At 37.0% G+C, this 15,765-nt stretch overlaps 1 protein-coding gene across 1 annotated transcript; it reads right to left on the bottom strand.

The window, feature by feature from the left end:
* Positions 1-979: 979 nt before the first annotated feature.
* On the bottom strand, positions 980-8,431 carry LOC131302011 (uncharacterized). The gene is made up of 4 exons (XM_058328561.1): positions 6,157-8,431; positions 4,672-4,938; positions 3,912-4,003; positions 980-2,167 (listed from the first exon to the last, which is right to left on the bottom strand). The coding sequence occupies exons 1-4, from the start codon at positions 7,138-7,140 to the stop codon at positions 1,312-1,314; spliced, it is 2,199 nt and encodes a 732-aa protein (XP_058184544.1). The 5' UTR covers positions 7,141-8,431; the 3' UTR covers positions 980-1,311.
* Positions 8,432-15,765: the final 7,334 nt, after the last annotated feature.

The following is a 15,765-nucleotide window of genomic DNA, read 5'->3' as shown; positions in this document are numbered from 1 at the left end:
AACAAGAGTCGGACACGAGAGAAGATCTTAAATCTGTTAAACCAGTCCCAAACCAAAGCAGGGGCCTGTTGTGCAGCACCGTCCGAACCGTGTTTTAGATGATCCGGATTTTAAGAACTTTTCTAAAAGAGTTTTCATAAAATCCGAACCGTCCAAAACAGGGATAAAAGGCTGAGCTGATGCACGAGAGGGATGTTGTGCAAGGTGCACAACAGGACCCTGGGTTCGTCCCAAACCCATACTGAGATTTTGTGGCCACAAAAAACACAAGTCATCATCAAGAATAAGGCCAGGCCAATTTACCACAATCTCCTTCAACAACCCTGTTTGATGCACCATTTAGTGGCCCAGAAAAGGAGGAGAAAAGATGTCAAAAGTGGAGATGCATCATCTCCCAGTTCCTTCTAGGCGACCAATTAATACTTCCAGGAAATATTTTCCATCAGAACATGGAATGCACCATGCGAAAAACATCAACTTTTGAATCTGATTTTACCAATAGTTCTTTTGCGGTTCCATAACCACTATCGAATTCAAAAACATCAACTTTTGAATCTGATTTTACCAAAACAATGAAACTTTTGAGGTTCCATAACCACATGGATCGAGAGCAGTCAAACACGAGAAAATTCAAGAGCAGCCGAACGTTCACGAGAGAAAATAAAGTAAGAAAAACACGAGAAAACAAGATGAGAGCGCAAATCAAGGTATTGCCAACAAGAGTCGAACACGAGAGATCTTACCTCTGTTATACCAGTCCCAAACACATACTACTGAGATTTCGCGGCCACAAAAAAAAAAGAGTCAAGAGTAAGGCCAGGCCAATTTATCACAATCTCCTTCAACAACCATGTTTTATGCACCATTCAATAGCCCAGAAAAAGAGGAGAAAAAATGTCGGAAGTGGAGATGCATCTCCCAGTACCTTCTGGGCAACCAGTTAATACTTACAGGAAATATTTTCCATCAGAACATGGAATGCACCAAGCGAAAAGCATCAATTTTTGAATCTGATTTTACCAATAGTGGTACAACATACACATGAATGTTAAATATAAAAGCCCAATCTCCCCCTCTTATCTAAAACTCTTCCCATTTGTACCGTTTCGAGTAAAGAAAGTTGCCAGGACAGAAAAAATAAAAAAACACATCGGAACCTTAAACTCCATAACGAACGCATTTCTTCGTTACCATTTGACTATTTTACCTATGCTTGAACCCTGTGTACGATTTATATACACAAATTGAAAACACCAACCTCCTTTTACTGCTCAGCAGTGGGTCCACCCCGACATGTTACATGTCTTGGTGTCATCTTCTTGCTTTGATCTCAGTAATTGGCGATGGTAGAGATCCGCCGCCACCGAGTGCAGCAGCGGCGGATTCTACGTGCGTGAGAAGGTACTCATAAATCTTCTTCCGTATCCTATCAACCGTCTCCGGCTCAACACTTGGACATTCTCCTTCATCCTTTCCAATCTCATCTAACCAATCATTCACGCTCTTCAGCTGAGTCAACATGCCTGCAATTTGACCGTTATCTGATAAAGCGGAAGTATCCACGTCAGCATCCAAGAATCTCTCCACAAACCCTAAGAACCAATCCTGGGACACCACTCGCAACCTTCCACCCAAGTCAACCGCTTCGCTAAGCCCGTCACCTCTTACCCATTCCACCGGTGGAGGGGCCGGCGGCTTTTGATTAACCGCAGCCCCCTCCACTAGTCTTCGTGGAGTTCCCGGAGTGAGTGCCTTCGAGCTCACTGACAGGCGGGGTTTGGTGGCTGGGGCTTTTGTTGGAGCACCTTTTGCGGAGTTGTCAATGACTAATATGGGTTGACTTATGGAAGCGGTTTTTGGGATTTGAGCAGAAACAGGGATCTGGCTTGAAGCAGTTTGCTTGGTAAATGCAGTGAAGGTTGATAAATTAGTTGCTAAAGCAGCTTGGACCCAAGAAGTTGCTTGTTTTTGTCTTTCTGACGTGATTTTAAGTGCTTCTTCTGAAGGGCTTTCTTCGTGATCCGGAGATGAACAAATAGGAATGGTTTTAGATAAGGAATCGGCAATGAGACGAGCATTGTTCAAGTTTGTGTGAAGCGTCAAGAACTGTTCTACTGCCGGTTGTGGGTTGTCTTCCTTAGCAGAGGAACGTAGCTCAGAATATGTGCTGCCATAGGGAAAAAATTTCTGGATTAGGAAGAGTCATCTTTCAACAACAAACAATATGTAATAATAGACTCACCATGAAAAGAAGCAAGATTTCAAAGGCCCAAGAAGATTAAGAGCAGTGAAGCTGTAAGGCTCTGTTTGATTGGTCGAACTAGTGATGAGGTGATATGTAATCTCCTACAATGAGTAATTCCATTGGTGTATCTCATGGTCTACCCCTCCCTTGGTGTTACCCTCTACTGTAACCATATCACTACCTACGAATAATAATAATCTTCTAACAGGCAAACTTCGTCACTACCTACGAATAATAATAATCTTCTAACAGGCAAACTTCGTTTAATTGGATGCAACTAAGGAAAATTTTCAAGTGCTTTTCCAGGGCATGAGAAAAACTCCAAACCTCATCAAGTTTTCTGAATAATAATAACCCTCTGAGTTGATTACTTTCTCTTTTGATGCAGGAGAACTTTAGAAACTCAAAGTACTCCGACCTTCAATCAGTTTTGTTGTGGCTTAGAGATAAATAAGAAAAACAGACACTGGGGCAGGTTGATTGATAAGGTTTGCAAGTCAATAAATCTTTAGCAATGGTGTCGCTGGAAGGAGCGGAGACCAATAATTACGGCTCTGTTTGCAATACTGATTTCCAATGAAGGGATTTAAAATTTTGACAAAAGTAAAAGAGGTTTAGCTACTGGAGAAATAGGTTCCTTTTCGAAATCATTAAGAGCAATGTTGCATGAACAACTGGGTCGTGTTTGTATTTAGTTTTTCTAACATTAAGAAGAAGAAGAATCTCGGAGTCCCTCCTACATAACGTTGAGCCATTCTCAAAAACATGATCACAAATCATAACTTATCCCATCAAACAAAAACAAAACAAAAAACCATATGCGTAGGACATATGTAGAGGATGTTTGTGATGCTAAGGGTCTGAAAGAGTTCACTACCTTCTTCGTAATTCCCCTCCCAGGACTAAGATTTTCCATTAGAAATCCAGTAAAACCTACGATGACTGAACATCATAAACCTAGAATAGCTCCATGTAAGGCTTTTAGCACAAACCATATAGTACTCAATATGAAAAAAGTGTTCAGAACATTCACCCATGCCCCAAGATCCAAACATCCTAAAACTTAAATTTCAGAAGCTCCGGCGCACAGACCCGCACCCTATGCTCAAACCTTCATACATGCCCCACGATAGCTTAGCATGGTGCTGCCACTAATTCATTTATCCTACCCAATAGAATGCTTTTTCCATATTTTCCAATTTCATAGTTGTAGAATATTCCAGTTGAAATTTCTAGGCATAAAAGAACAATAGTGCAAAAATGTCGAACGTAAATCACAAGTTCAAAATCATTTACTAGACAACAAGCTGACAAAGATATCCGGTGGGGACACAAACTTGAGAAGAGACCCTTGTGAATTTTTCATGCCCTTCTGTTTGTCCTCTAAACTCCTTGTCCAGCTGATATATTGCATTTCCATTTTCCAATCAACAAAATTTTCAAACCTAAGAAATCTGTGCACCACTGTAGAACTACAATAGTATTCGTACCACAGAAAATTGCCAGGAAATACTGTTGGGTTTTTTCGTAACTTCAGCTTCATTGTGGAATACTAAAGGAATTTAAGCATTTTAATGGTATAAACAGGCGAGAGCTAATTTTGGTTTACTGGAAATAATTTCAATGCTTCATTTCCTTTTTCAGAAAGAAAAATAAAAAAAATTACCTTAAACAGCGAAGTATACTCTCTGCCGCAGCAGCCTCTTGCAGTGCCTCCATAGCAGATGTTTGTGCAGCATCTCTGTGCTTCAATACTTCCTGTTACATGAACATAGGAAAGTTCTTGCCATGAAAATCAGAGAAGTGTGGAGCAGAACAACTTAAATTATGTTTTTAATTTCAATAGAACTATCTGAGTCTGCATGTGAATGTATGCTAAGTGGAAGGTCAACACTAAACAAACAAAAAGCTGAACCACCCAAGAATTCAAATTGTTGATTGGTTAGAAGGCTATTGGCCACCCAAACCGATGCAACAACAACTACAACCGTGGAAAGGAGTCTAATCTGATAAGTAATAAACCTTCAAACAACTGATGGAGGTATGTTCATTTCACATTATCGCTTATTTAGTGGCTGTCATCCGAACTAGGTTGTAGACTTGCAGGCACTATCAACATCTATATTGTTCGCTCAAGCTGTATAACCCTCTTGGCTTATCTCTCCAAAAGTATAAGCTTACTAAGGCTGTGTTTGGATCTTGGATTTGATAATAGAAACAAAAGCAAGTGGGCAATGGGAAAAAACAATTAGCTTCATAAATACCTTGCCTTCTCTTTTCCTTCCCCATACATTCAATATACAATCACAACCCAAATTAATTAGGAGGCAAAGATAACTCCCTAAGAGAAAGACTCAGAAGTTTCTACTATGAGCTGGTCAAATATGAGAACAATATTGTAGCTTTGAAAATAAGAGAGTTAATACCTTTCCAAGCCTTGAAAGAGAAGGTGGGAGTGAAGCCCATGAAACACTTCCATCCGTTAATCTCCTGTTACCAAGAGAAACCTTGACCAAGTTTCCTGGTAATCCATGATTAGCAACCTCTCCCGATGGTTTCTTTCCAACAGAATTTTTCCTCTTATTTGACTTGTCAACATCATCTAAATCCCCGTTTGCAGTAGCTTTCTTGGTAGGAACCTGAAACTTATCCTCTTTAGATGGCAACCTTTCACTTGTTGATTTTCTCGGAACCTGGTCAATGTTACCGGTCAGTGGATAAGTGCGAGAATTGCTAGTTTAGAAGGACAAAACAACAACAAAAGACCAATCACTACATGGCTGATGGCCCTTTACAAAACAAAGGACAAAGAAAAGAAACAAGTTGGGAAATACAAGACAACTCAAAAGCGGGGAAATTTTTTCTTAATTATTTCTGCATTCAAATTAAAAAGCAAGACAGGCGAATAGATTTAATTGATCATGCATAATCTTTCAACACTGCAATGACGGCTAATCAAGCTTTCTGTAACTCTTTTGGGTACATTCAATCAACCTTTCTCCATCTAAATCCTTTTATAAATGCCATTAGCCAAGACTAAAACAAGACCAACAATGACCACACTGCACTTAACAAAATAAAGGATAAAACAAAACAAAGCAATTGAAAGAACGAGACAAGTCTCAAAAGCAGTGGAGAAAAACTAAGATTCGTTTGAAGCAAGACGAGAGAATAGATATAGTCTCAAGATTCATGTATCTTCTGACCCTGCAACCAAAGCTAGTCAAGTTCTTCTAATTTATGTGTAATATCCATCAGCCAACAAACCACCAACTAGGCCAATCCTTTGGAAAGGGTAGCAAATAACAATGAGGGACCTAATTTAACTTCAATCCACCTATAGATAAACCAGACAAATTTCACGTAATTTTCAGCAAACATCATAAAATTTCCAAATTTGAAGATACCAAAATATTGATAAAGGCGCAGCAAAAAGTTAAGTAAGTACAACAAACCCAATAATGGCCGCTTGACACTCCAAAAAATAAAGGGGGGAAATGCAGTTGAAAAACATGAGACAAAACTCAAAAGCAGCAAAAAGAAAACTACGTTTCAAAACCATTTCTACATTCGAATGAAAGCAAGACAAGGGATGTGTTTGATATGTAATTCATAGATATTTTGAGTCTTTGACCCAGCATGGAAAGCTAATTAAGTTCGTCAAGCGGAAGTCTTGTATAAAAACCATTTGCCAACAAGCGAACCACCAACTAAGCAAATCATATTGGAATGCCAGTGTAGATGCTAATAACAAAAAGGGACTACATCAACTACAAATTACAATCCATCTACACCAAAGATCACAAACCAAATAATAAACCTGACAAACATCCCACATTTTTTAACTAACATCTTTTTTCCTTCCAAATTTGAAGATTCATAATGCTGATAAAGGTTTAACAAAAACTTACAGAAGTACTCCGAGACTCGGGCTTTAACTCAAGCTTGGTGGTCCTCGATCTGGGACTGTCTTTACTTTTCATCTCCATGCTTCCTTCCCAGCTCTTTCTCAGAACCTTAGGGCCCCACTCAATCCCTTGAATCAAATTCTTGATCGTACTCACACCCGGTGCTGCTTTCTTTACCCTCGGACTGGCGCCGCTAACCGAACTGGTCTTTTCCCCCACCCCTGATTTACTTGTTGCCTTAGCCAACCCCTTAATCTTAGCCTGCTGCTTAAGCCCATTTGCAAACTTCTCAAAAGAATTTGGCACCGAGTAACAACTCGTTGGGGAAGAAGGGATCGACTTTGAATTTGATGTCTTCGATTTCACCACAGATTCCTTCTTCTCTAACAAACTCAAAGCCGATTTCGTCAATATAGATGACTTTGTTCGACTCAACACCGGTGTTTTCATACCCGATTTCTCCTCCTTAGATCCACCATCTATTCTCAACTGGCTAGACTTGCTACTACTATCTTTCACTCCAACATGAATACTACCCAATACTTTAGCAGGTGATTTTGATTTATCCAAGGGTTTTGAACCCGATGAAGGATCGAAATTGCTGTTGAGGAAATTCAATGAATGGGTTGCAACAATATCTTCTGGGCTTCCAACACAAGGGTGGCGGCCCGGGACCGGTCTAACCCCGCGAATAACGGGGACCGGAGAGGCGGCCTCTAACCTTTCTACATGTATGAATTGACCCAACTGAATTTTATCACTAAGTATCAAATCATCATGTTCATCAGGAAGAGATACATAAGTGGCATGAGATGAGTCTGATACCTTTATGTAAAACCCTTGGTTTGCGAAGAGTTCACCACCAGCTAGTGCAGGGACAATGCTAACTACTTGCAAAAGAGATGATCTGTGCTCACCAGCAATGTTCACCTCTGTGTTCATGTGCTGTAGAAGCTTCACTAGAACACCAGGGACCAAAGTAGCCATTCTTGAATCTTGAGGGATCAATTTGCATCACTCTGAAGAAAGCCAGATGGAGAAGTTCAAGATTTCCTATGAGAACATGCGAAATCTTTAAAATGAGGTTGGAAAATATGGATTTCCTGCCCTCACTCTTTTTACCCCCTTGATAACCTGTTCGAAAACCAGGTTCAAAAATCTGAAAAGGGAGTTTGTTGGGGACTTCAATATGAATCACTATGAGAGAAACCAAGATGGAAAATTTCAAGATTGCCTATGAGAACAAGATAAATCTTGACATGGATTGGAAAAAAAAAAAAAGTGTTATTTTATCCTATAGCACAAAGACTGAAACTTTTAGGGTTAAGAAATATGGATCTTGTTAGGTCTTGGAGAGCAGAAAAATGGGGTTGTTGGGACTTCAATTTGCATCACTCTGACAAACCCAAATGAAGAACACAATAAAATCTAGGGCTTTTTCCTCCTGGGTTTCTCCTTACACCCAGATTGTAAAGAAAGGTCACAAATTTCAATCTTGAACCCTTGATAGGTATTAGAAATAGGGGTAAAGGGGTATCAATTCATACCCAGTTGCAAAAAGTTAACCAAAATAGTTTTAGCAGTTTTTTGATAGAACACCAAAACTACTTAAGACAAAACAGAGACAGAACCACATGTCTCAACAACCCAGATCAAAAGGTTAAAGCCCTTGGGACAAATGATGGTACACAGATTGAGAAACAGAGTGGAGTACGAAAACAACCAAGATAAGATTTGTTACTAGAAATGCAACTGTAATGAAAACCTTTCAGACAGAAGTACAGATGAAATGTCCAAAGCTTTTCCAGTACAAGTTGTGACCAGACAATGGAGAGAGGGGGGGAGAGAGAGAAGGAGAGAAAATGACTTCACAGAGGAGTTGGTTTTTGTTGTGGAGTAAAATGTAAACAACAGATGAGCAGGTTATAGAACACTGTTTTTTTCTGCAAAACCCAGATGGTCGATTTCGTAAGTTTTGGAATTGGAAACTTAATTGAACCTATGGTTTACAGATAGGAATAGAGAAGCCAATACAGTGAGATCCACATGCAGTTTCGGACAAAAGCAGCTTTTTTAGGGGCATTATTGGGTGATGAGAAGAGAAAGCTTGAGAAGTCTCTATAAATTCTGAACATGGGAGGGGCTGATTTTGCAGAAGATTGGTTTTGTGGAAAAACAAAAAAACAAAAACCAAAATAAAAAAAAGGTTTAACTCAGAAATCAGAATTATTGATGACAGAGAGGGGAGAGTATTACCTGACACAACGCATACATTGTACACATGTTCCGGAGCTGGCACACTTTTTGCCCGTCGTATATCAGGAGAGATCCCTTGTATTTTACTCTATCCGTTTCGATTTGTTTGTTCACTAGTGCTAATCCGTGCCTACGGCACTACGCATCCCGATTGAAAGGGGATGGCAGTTATATGATTTAGGTGAAAATCATGGGTACTAAACCGGAGAGTGAGAAGATGCATTACAGTTTTTGGATCAAATGAATCTAAGCAGTTCCAACAATTTGTCCCCACACCCTTCTGTTTTATAATAGAGATTTTCACTATTTAGAACATTTTACAAAAGTGTCTATATATTTCAATTTATAATATTTTTTATATGCAATATGAATCTTATTTGATATATCTCAATTAGATCTAAAATATGATGTTTTCGAAATTATGCAAAACGTTATAGATTGTGAGATATAGATAATTTTTTAAAAGGCACGTATATCGAAATTGGACAAACGGTACAGAGGGAGTAGCACTTAAGCCCAAAATAATTTTTTTATTTTTTTTGTGGCCAGACAAAGAACAACAATAAGTTTTTTTTTTTTGGTAAATGAGAACAAAAATAAATTACTAATTGTGTTTTTGTATTTTTTTTTCCAAACGACAAGATGGTAGGGTTAATAGTTAGAAGTCACACTTACGATGGAAGTCGAACACTTTTTTTCATGAGTATTCAAACTCAAGACCACTATCCCGAAAGGAAATAATTAGGATTGAACAAAAAATCTGATAAATTGTGAAATCGGTCCGGACTGAACCGATCTGCACCTTTTGGATTTTGTACATAGATTAATGGTCTGAACACGGATTGAAAAATTAAAAAATCGTGACTCGCGATTCAATTTGCAGATTTTCATTACGAAACCGTGGATTAACCAAACGAACCGTGAGATATTTATTTTATATAAATAATAAATAAATAAATATATACAAATATATATGTATTTATATAATTAATTGTTAGGAATGTTAAAAAAATATCTACCAATTTTAGTATTTTAATGTTAAAACTGTTGCCGGTTGCCGAGCATTACATTTGGATTAAAGATACAATTCCAGCTCTTGTTGTTATTAGTTGTACCATTCTGATTTTTTTTTATTTGATTTTATGTTATGTACCGTAATGATACAATCTACTAGAGTTTAGATTCTTTTGAATCTGATTTTTGAAGTAAGTCTTTGGTAGTTTATGTAACAAATATTTTCTGGTGGTGTTAGTTAAAACTAAATTCTGAGTGTAACCTTTTTCGCTTTTAGTGTGGAATATTTGCTTGAGCTTTATTTTTGCTAAAATCTATGGACAAAACCCTAACCGATCCGCGAGTCACGGATTGGATTGGAACCGAACCGTAGGACTTTTGGTCCGGACAAAGATTACATTAGTAAAAACCGTGACTAGCGGTTCAGTCCTCGAATTCCTAAAAATTTGAACCAAACCGCGATCAACTCTAAAAATAACGAACCAACCACAATACAGCCCACACTAGCTGTATTGTTCGAGTACTTTTGTTTCTTGCACTACGGAAAATAATACAGTGCTCAATTCGGACCCGGGGACCCTGCCGAGCGGCACCCCTGTAGAGCGGATGCCGAGCGGTCAATCCGGCCGTTCATCTTGGAATCAACAGCCCGGATCGAAACATCTTTTTTCTTTTCCTTTTCTTTTTTTTTAAATCTGTTCGGTACATTTGCATCCGGGCCGTCCAAAACACTTTTGGAGTGCCGAGATGCACTCGGCATCCCTACCAAGCACCCCTGGTTGGCAGGGTCTCCCGGTCCGCTTCTCAAAAGCGATGGAGAAAGTAAAAGGGTAATTCACACTATTAGTTCTCATAGTTGTTGTAAGGTTTTATTTTGATCATTAGAGTTATAATATCATCAATTGAACATGTCACAATCATTTTTATTTTATAATTAGAATTTTAAGTAGAAGAAAACGTATTTAAATAAGAGAAATCAGGTGAATCACAAGAAGCTTACTTGTATTTTCTTCATTATTTGACAAAAACCGTAATACCATTGGTCACATGAGTTGCAACTCGTGACCTTGTTTGAAGCTCGAATTGGCGTAACCGAATTTAGGAGGACTAAAGTAAAATCCTACCAAAGTTAAGGGGCCAAGGACTGCATTTACCCAAAAGAGAGAATAGAGTTTGCATTGCCAATGAAGCAATAAAGAGACGGCAAATTGTCCAAGAAGTGGAGAGAGAATCTTCACAGAGAACATGGTTTTACTACTACATTATTTGGGTTTTATCCAAACAAGTAAAACAAGGTGGGTTGGGTTGTACTACTGCGTAAGGGGGATTGAATTGCAAATAAATGCGGCTATTTTATTTGATAGTCAAATATGCATTTGGACAGACAAATGAATATTTAAGGTGTGTACAAAATGGGGACATGTGCAAGGGTAATGGCCCTAATGGGGTTGTCGGTCACCTAGAGAGAAAGAGAGAGAAGAAGATGGTTATAAAACCCAAGTGCATACTAGGGAGTTGAAAGCTCAGATCCTGGTGGCATATCGGCAGTGGGATCCCTCTTTCTCTCTCAATGGAGTATATGTTTTTTTTTTTTTTTTTTATCAAGAGTGGCAGTAGGGGTGCAATCGAGTCGAGTCAAGTTTTGTAGTGTTTGAACTCGGCTTGTACTAAACGAGCCTAAAACTCTAGCTTAATTCGTTCATAAATAAGCTGAGATTTTAATGAGCCGAGTCTGGTTCATATGCTAGAGCTTCTCGAAACCGAACTTTAAAGTGTTAAGCTTGACTCGTTTACGATATAAGCCTAAAACTCGAGCTCGAACTCAAGTCAGTCACTAAACAAGTCAAGTCGAGTCTCAAGCTGCTCAACTTGGTTTGTTTGTAGCCTAATTCTTGATAGTGATTTTTACACTTCTTTTTTTATAATTGCATTTTCTTTATCTTTTGCATGTGAAGAATGTTTCATGTTTAACCTTTTTAGATGCTCCATCCGTATCAAAATTATAGTTCAATAATACAAATATATATACGCGTGTGTGTAATTTTTTTAGATAAAAAATTAAGTATTTTTGTGCATATTTTTAAATTTTTCACAGCAAGTTAAAAACCAATTAGGTCTTTAAATTTATGATCATCCGCTTTAATAGATATATTTCACACATAACAATTTTTAAAATATAAATGTACTTGAAAACACAATAGCAATCAATATCCGATGAATATGATTTTTGCCATGATTGTAGTTTTCAATGAATACTAAAACTTAAACGATTATTATCCTCAAGATGAATCCAAAAATGGCCCGCAATTTCCTTTGAAAGGATCCTTTCTTTTGGGAAACTATCCCCTTCCCTTTCATAATTTCATTTGTTTACAAACGCATTTTTTTTTTCTATTAATCATAGCTACACTTTTAAAGATATAGAATGAAAACATTACAACTTAAGTTTGTTTTTTATTTTAAAAAAAGATAGTGCAAAATTTGGTTACCTATATATGTATGTGCTTTGTATTTTATTAGCTAGTTTCTCTCTCATAAATTATGGTTTACAAGCACCATGTCAAAAAAACATGTGCATCATGAAAGTGTTGGGCCGTGGACCACCCTATGTGACTGTTGAATCTACAACTTATTATTTTACTTTAATTCTTTTAATAACAATGTTCGGGTAAATTATACAGATCTCCCTTGAGGTCTCAAACAATACAACTAGCCCCTCAGAGTAGACATAATTACACTCACCTCCCTTGAAACATATGTACAAGTATAGATGGATGAACACGGTAATTGCATTGGTTTTACAAGCAAAAATAGCTATTGCCCCTGATAAGCCGTTTTCACAATGCACGTTCATCCAAACACTGATATTCCGTGTATCAACCTCCGAAAGCCAAAATGCATCTCCTCTTCCTCACTATTAAACCCTCGTTTCATAGTCTCTTCGCTTGATCATCCTTACAACATCTCCTTCTTGTTCTCACAACTCTAGAAGCGTACTACATTGGCCATTGTTGCTCCCTTCCATTTCTCCTTTCCTCTCTTCTATCTCCTTTGTCCACCAAAATTAGGATTTAACTCATTAAATTGACAGTTGGTACAAAAGCACATCACAATGCTTAGAAAATATTAAATTGGATTGATGTTTGAAATTTTTTTTGAAAAATAGTAGGTGTAATAAGTGAAGAGAGATAGAGAGAGAAATGTTGGGAGTAGGGGGAATCTAGAAGGAATTTAAAAAAAAATGCTTTTCGAATCCTAAAGAGAACAAGGCAAAGCATCCTCTTGTCCATCATTATCGTTATAAGTACGTTCAAAAAATTAGACCCTTTGATCTTAAGGGTCTCATTGTTCAGAAATTTAAATTTGAATAAGTATTCAGATTTGTGATTCATCTCCGCCTTAGTTGCAGTTCTCCAATTATTGTTAGAGAAACATGGGGCGAAAAAGTGGAAAGGAGGCCCTGGTGGGAACTAATTATGTTCATCTCATATTTGATGGGGTTTATTGTGCTTATCTTATATTTGAAGGGGGTTCATTATGATTCATCCATATTCCATTCTATTTTGTATGCTACCATATGTTCCATTGGATATTTGTTTTCCCAAAAAATGGGGTGATTGCACTTAACCACCAAATTAGGTGGCATCTTTCTAAATATTCATGGATTGCTTCATTTCATTTTCCTTTCACTTATTGTTTTTCCTTTCCCAATTTGAGGATGTGCTTGAAAATTCAATTAAACCTAAACCAACCAAATCATATGGGAACTGCCACCAAAATGATTTAGCCTTTGTGCCTATTTGCCTCATTAAGAATTTTACTCGACAAGAGATTAAAATTGGTGACATACAAAAAGGGGATAAAAATACTGCTAGTATAATATAAGACTTTTGGTTTACCCAATCGGCTGGTGCCACCTGACCATTTTCCCCACTTTTTTGTGGTAAATTTTCTTTTCCCTTTTAGTTACCTGAGGTTGGCCCATTGCTCGTAAAGTCCAATGCTAGGTACCAATAAATATGCCACAAAAATGGGTGGCATCTTCAAACATTCATGTGAACTATATAGTATTTTCAAGAGTTTTTTATGGGTTTCAATTTTTTTACTCATTTTGGTTTTTTTTTTTTTTTTTTGCATTATTCAAGTCTTACGCAGCAATCTGCAAGTTTCCCTCTCCCTATCCTCCATGAGAGAGAGAGAGAGAGAGAGAGAGAGAGAGAGAGAGAGAGAGAGAACAAATTACCGAATTAAAGAAAACTGTTAATATAAAATTTATAAGGAAGAGGGGTTCCCCCAAGTCATGGAACCCCTCTAAGGCCATTAAATTTTAATACAATTCTTTTTCTATTTTCTCAATTTTCTTTTCTGAATTAATCTGATTATTCAACACTGGGTTCACTTGACCCATTGACTCGACTTGCAACAACCATTTAAATAGGTATGTATTCTAACTAATTCATAAAAATTTGACCGTAGATATCAAAAAACGCTACAAGGAATCCACTAAAAATTTAATGTTTGTAATTTTGCCAAATAATACTTACTTATGTGACCCATTGCTTAATGATCATGGCTCCGTTCTTGGGATCAATCCCACGCCATTCATTAGTAGATGCTCAGTTGAAGATGGCAATATATTATTTGCTTTTTGACAAAAACAAAATAAAAAAAACATATTAGTTCACAAACTAACAACTCTCAGAAAGAAATATAATTGTCTTTAAAAAAGTAATTACTTTATTTAATTTATACTATAAATTTAGATAAATTGGGAATCATATATATGGCCTACAATTGTTTGAGTACTGTCCTAAATGTTGAGATGCACCTAACCAAATTGATAACTTACCGACCGGTTCCATCAATTTATTTGTGTGACAATAACAACTACAATACATATTCCACATAATCACGCTACATATAAACTTTGAAAATCAAGCAATAGAGAATAAATATTAATAGAAAATAACTTCGACTCTAGCTAATATACCGCACGAGACAAGTGATCATTGTAGTGTGCTAATACACTACAGGGTGTAGTTTGCCTCGGTATGCTCTACCGATATGCTATCTCACCAAGAGGAAAAATGCGTAAATGGAATTTCTGCTACTTAGTTGTTGGAAAAAAAAAAACTCCGAGAATATCTAACTTAATTTCTAGTGTTTTTTATTTGTTCAGTTAGGAGAAAATTTTTACGTACTAAATATTGTTTTTCTCCAAATAAATAAAGAAATATTATCTTAGCTTTTTTTAAATTTCTTTTTTCAGATGAACACGTAAGAGAAGGTACATTTCCTTTCCCTTGTTTCTGTTTTCTTCATCAAATTCTTCAAACCATAGTATTAAGGTAACCAGTGGCTCTTAATAACCAGTGGCAGATGCAGGGTTGTTGATGCGAGGGACCGAATCACATGTATTCATAAATTAACAACAAAATATCATTGTCATACAATAATGACACAATTTTGAGGGGACCTTTCTTCATAATTTTTACAAAAAAAAAACCCAAAAATGTAGTAAAAATATTACGATAATTGGGAGGTGTGAGGAGACTTGGACCCCTGCTTGCACTCCCTCAGTCCGCCCCTGTTAAGGTAACGAAAAATTATAAACCTCCAAAAAGCCTTATTATGTCGAGTAATTATACAATAGATCAGGAGCACAATCAATTGGTGCTTCATTTCTTTGTAGTACCACATATTTATGTGGAGTTCATACACTTAATCATGAACCTTACGAGAATGTGTGGTACGATTGGAGTATTCCGAAATACCGCGTAATCTTGCCTCGGGAGCACTGAATAATCAACTTATATGATAGTAATTTTTGTTTTTGTTTTTATTTTTTTACCCAAAAAAAAACAAAAGACCTTACCGTTGCCTTCATGGGTGGTGGCTCATTACCTAATGATGAGAGCATTTGTCTTTAATCATATTGAAAAAAAAAAAGTGGTTGATACGACAAGAATGAAAACAAAAGAAGTAAAAGTAATGATTGTTGAAAAGTAGATTAAAGATTAAATTAAGCATCAAGTTTAAGCTTGGTGCTAATATTCATTAGGAAGCTACCTAAAAGCCAAAAGGTCAAGGTCGGTTAGAGAATTAATTAGAAGATAATCTTTTTTCTTTTCAACTAACCGAGATTTTGCATTTACGTACAAAACTCATCCAAATGACCGAGATTTTGCATTTGCGTACAAAACTCATCCAAATGACCTAGGATTCTGGTTTCTCTCAGGTAGAGCTGATAAATAAATCGAACTACTCATTCCGTTCCATAATGTTTGTTCAAAAAATTCATCGATATCTAATAAATGATTGAAAAAAATTTAAATTTTTCTT

This window comes from Rhododendron vialii, chromosome 9a (assembly GCF_030253575.1).
Source record: "Rhododendron vialii isolate Sample 1 chromosome 9a, ASM3025357v1".
In the NCBI taxonomy this organism is placed as follows: domain Eukaryota; kingdom Viridiplantae; phylum Streptophyta; class Magnoliopsida; order Ericales; family Ericaceae; genus Rhododendron; species Rhododendron vialii.
This window is presented reverse-complemented; position numbering and strand designations above follow the sequence as displayed.

Excerpts from the sequence above, each read along its gene's own strand:
- LOC131302011 (XM_058328561.1), bottom strand. The coding sequence starts at position 7,140 with ATGGCTACTTTGGTCCCTGGTGTTCTAGTGAAGCTTCTACAGCACATG. Across the intron at positions 4,004-4,671 it reads CTCTTTCAAGGCTTGGAAAG|GAAGTATTGAAGCACAGAGA; the intron begins GTATTAACTCTC and ends TTCATGTAACAG. Across the intron at positions 2,168-3,911 it reads AGTATACTTCGCTGTTTAAG|CACATATTCTGAGCTACGTT; the intron begins GTAATTTTTTTT and ends TCCCTATGGCAG.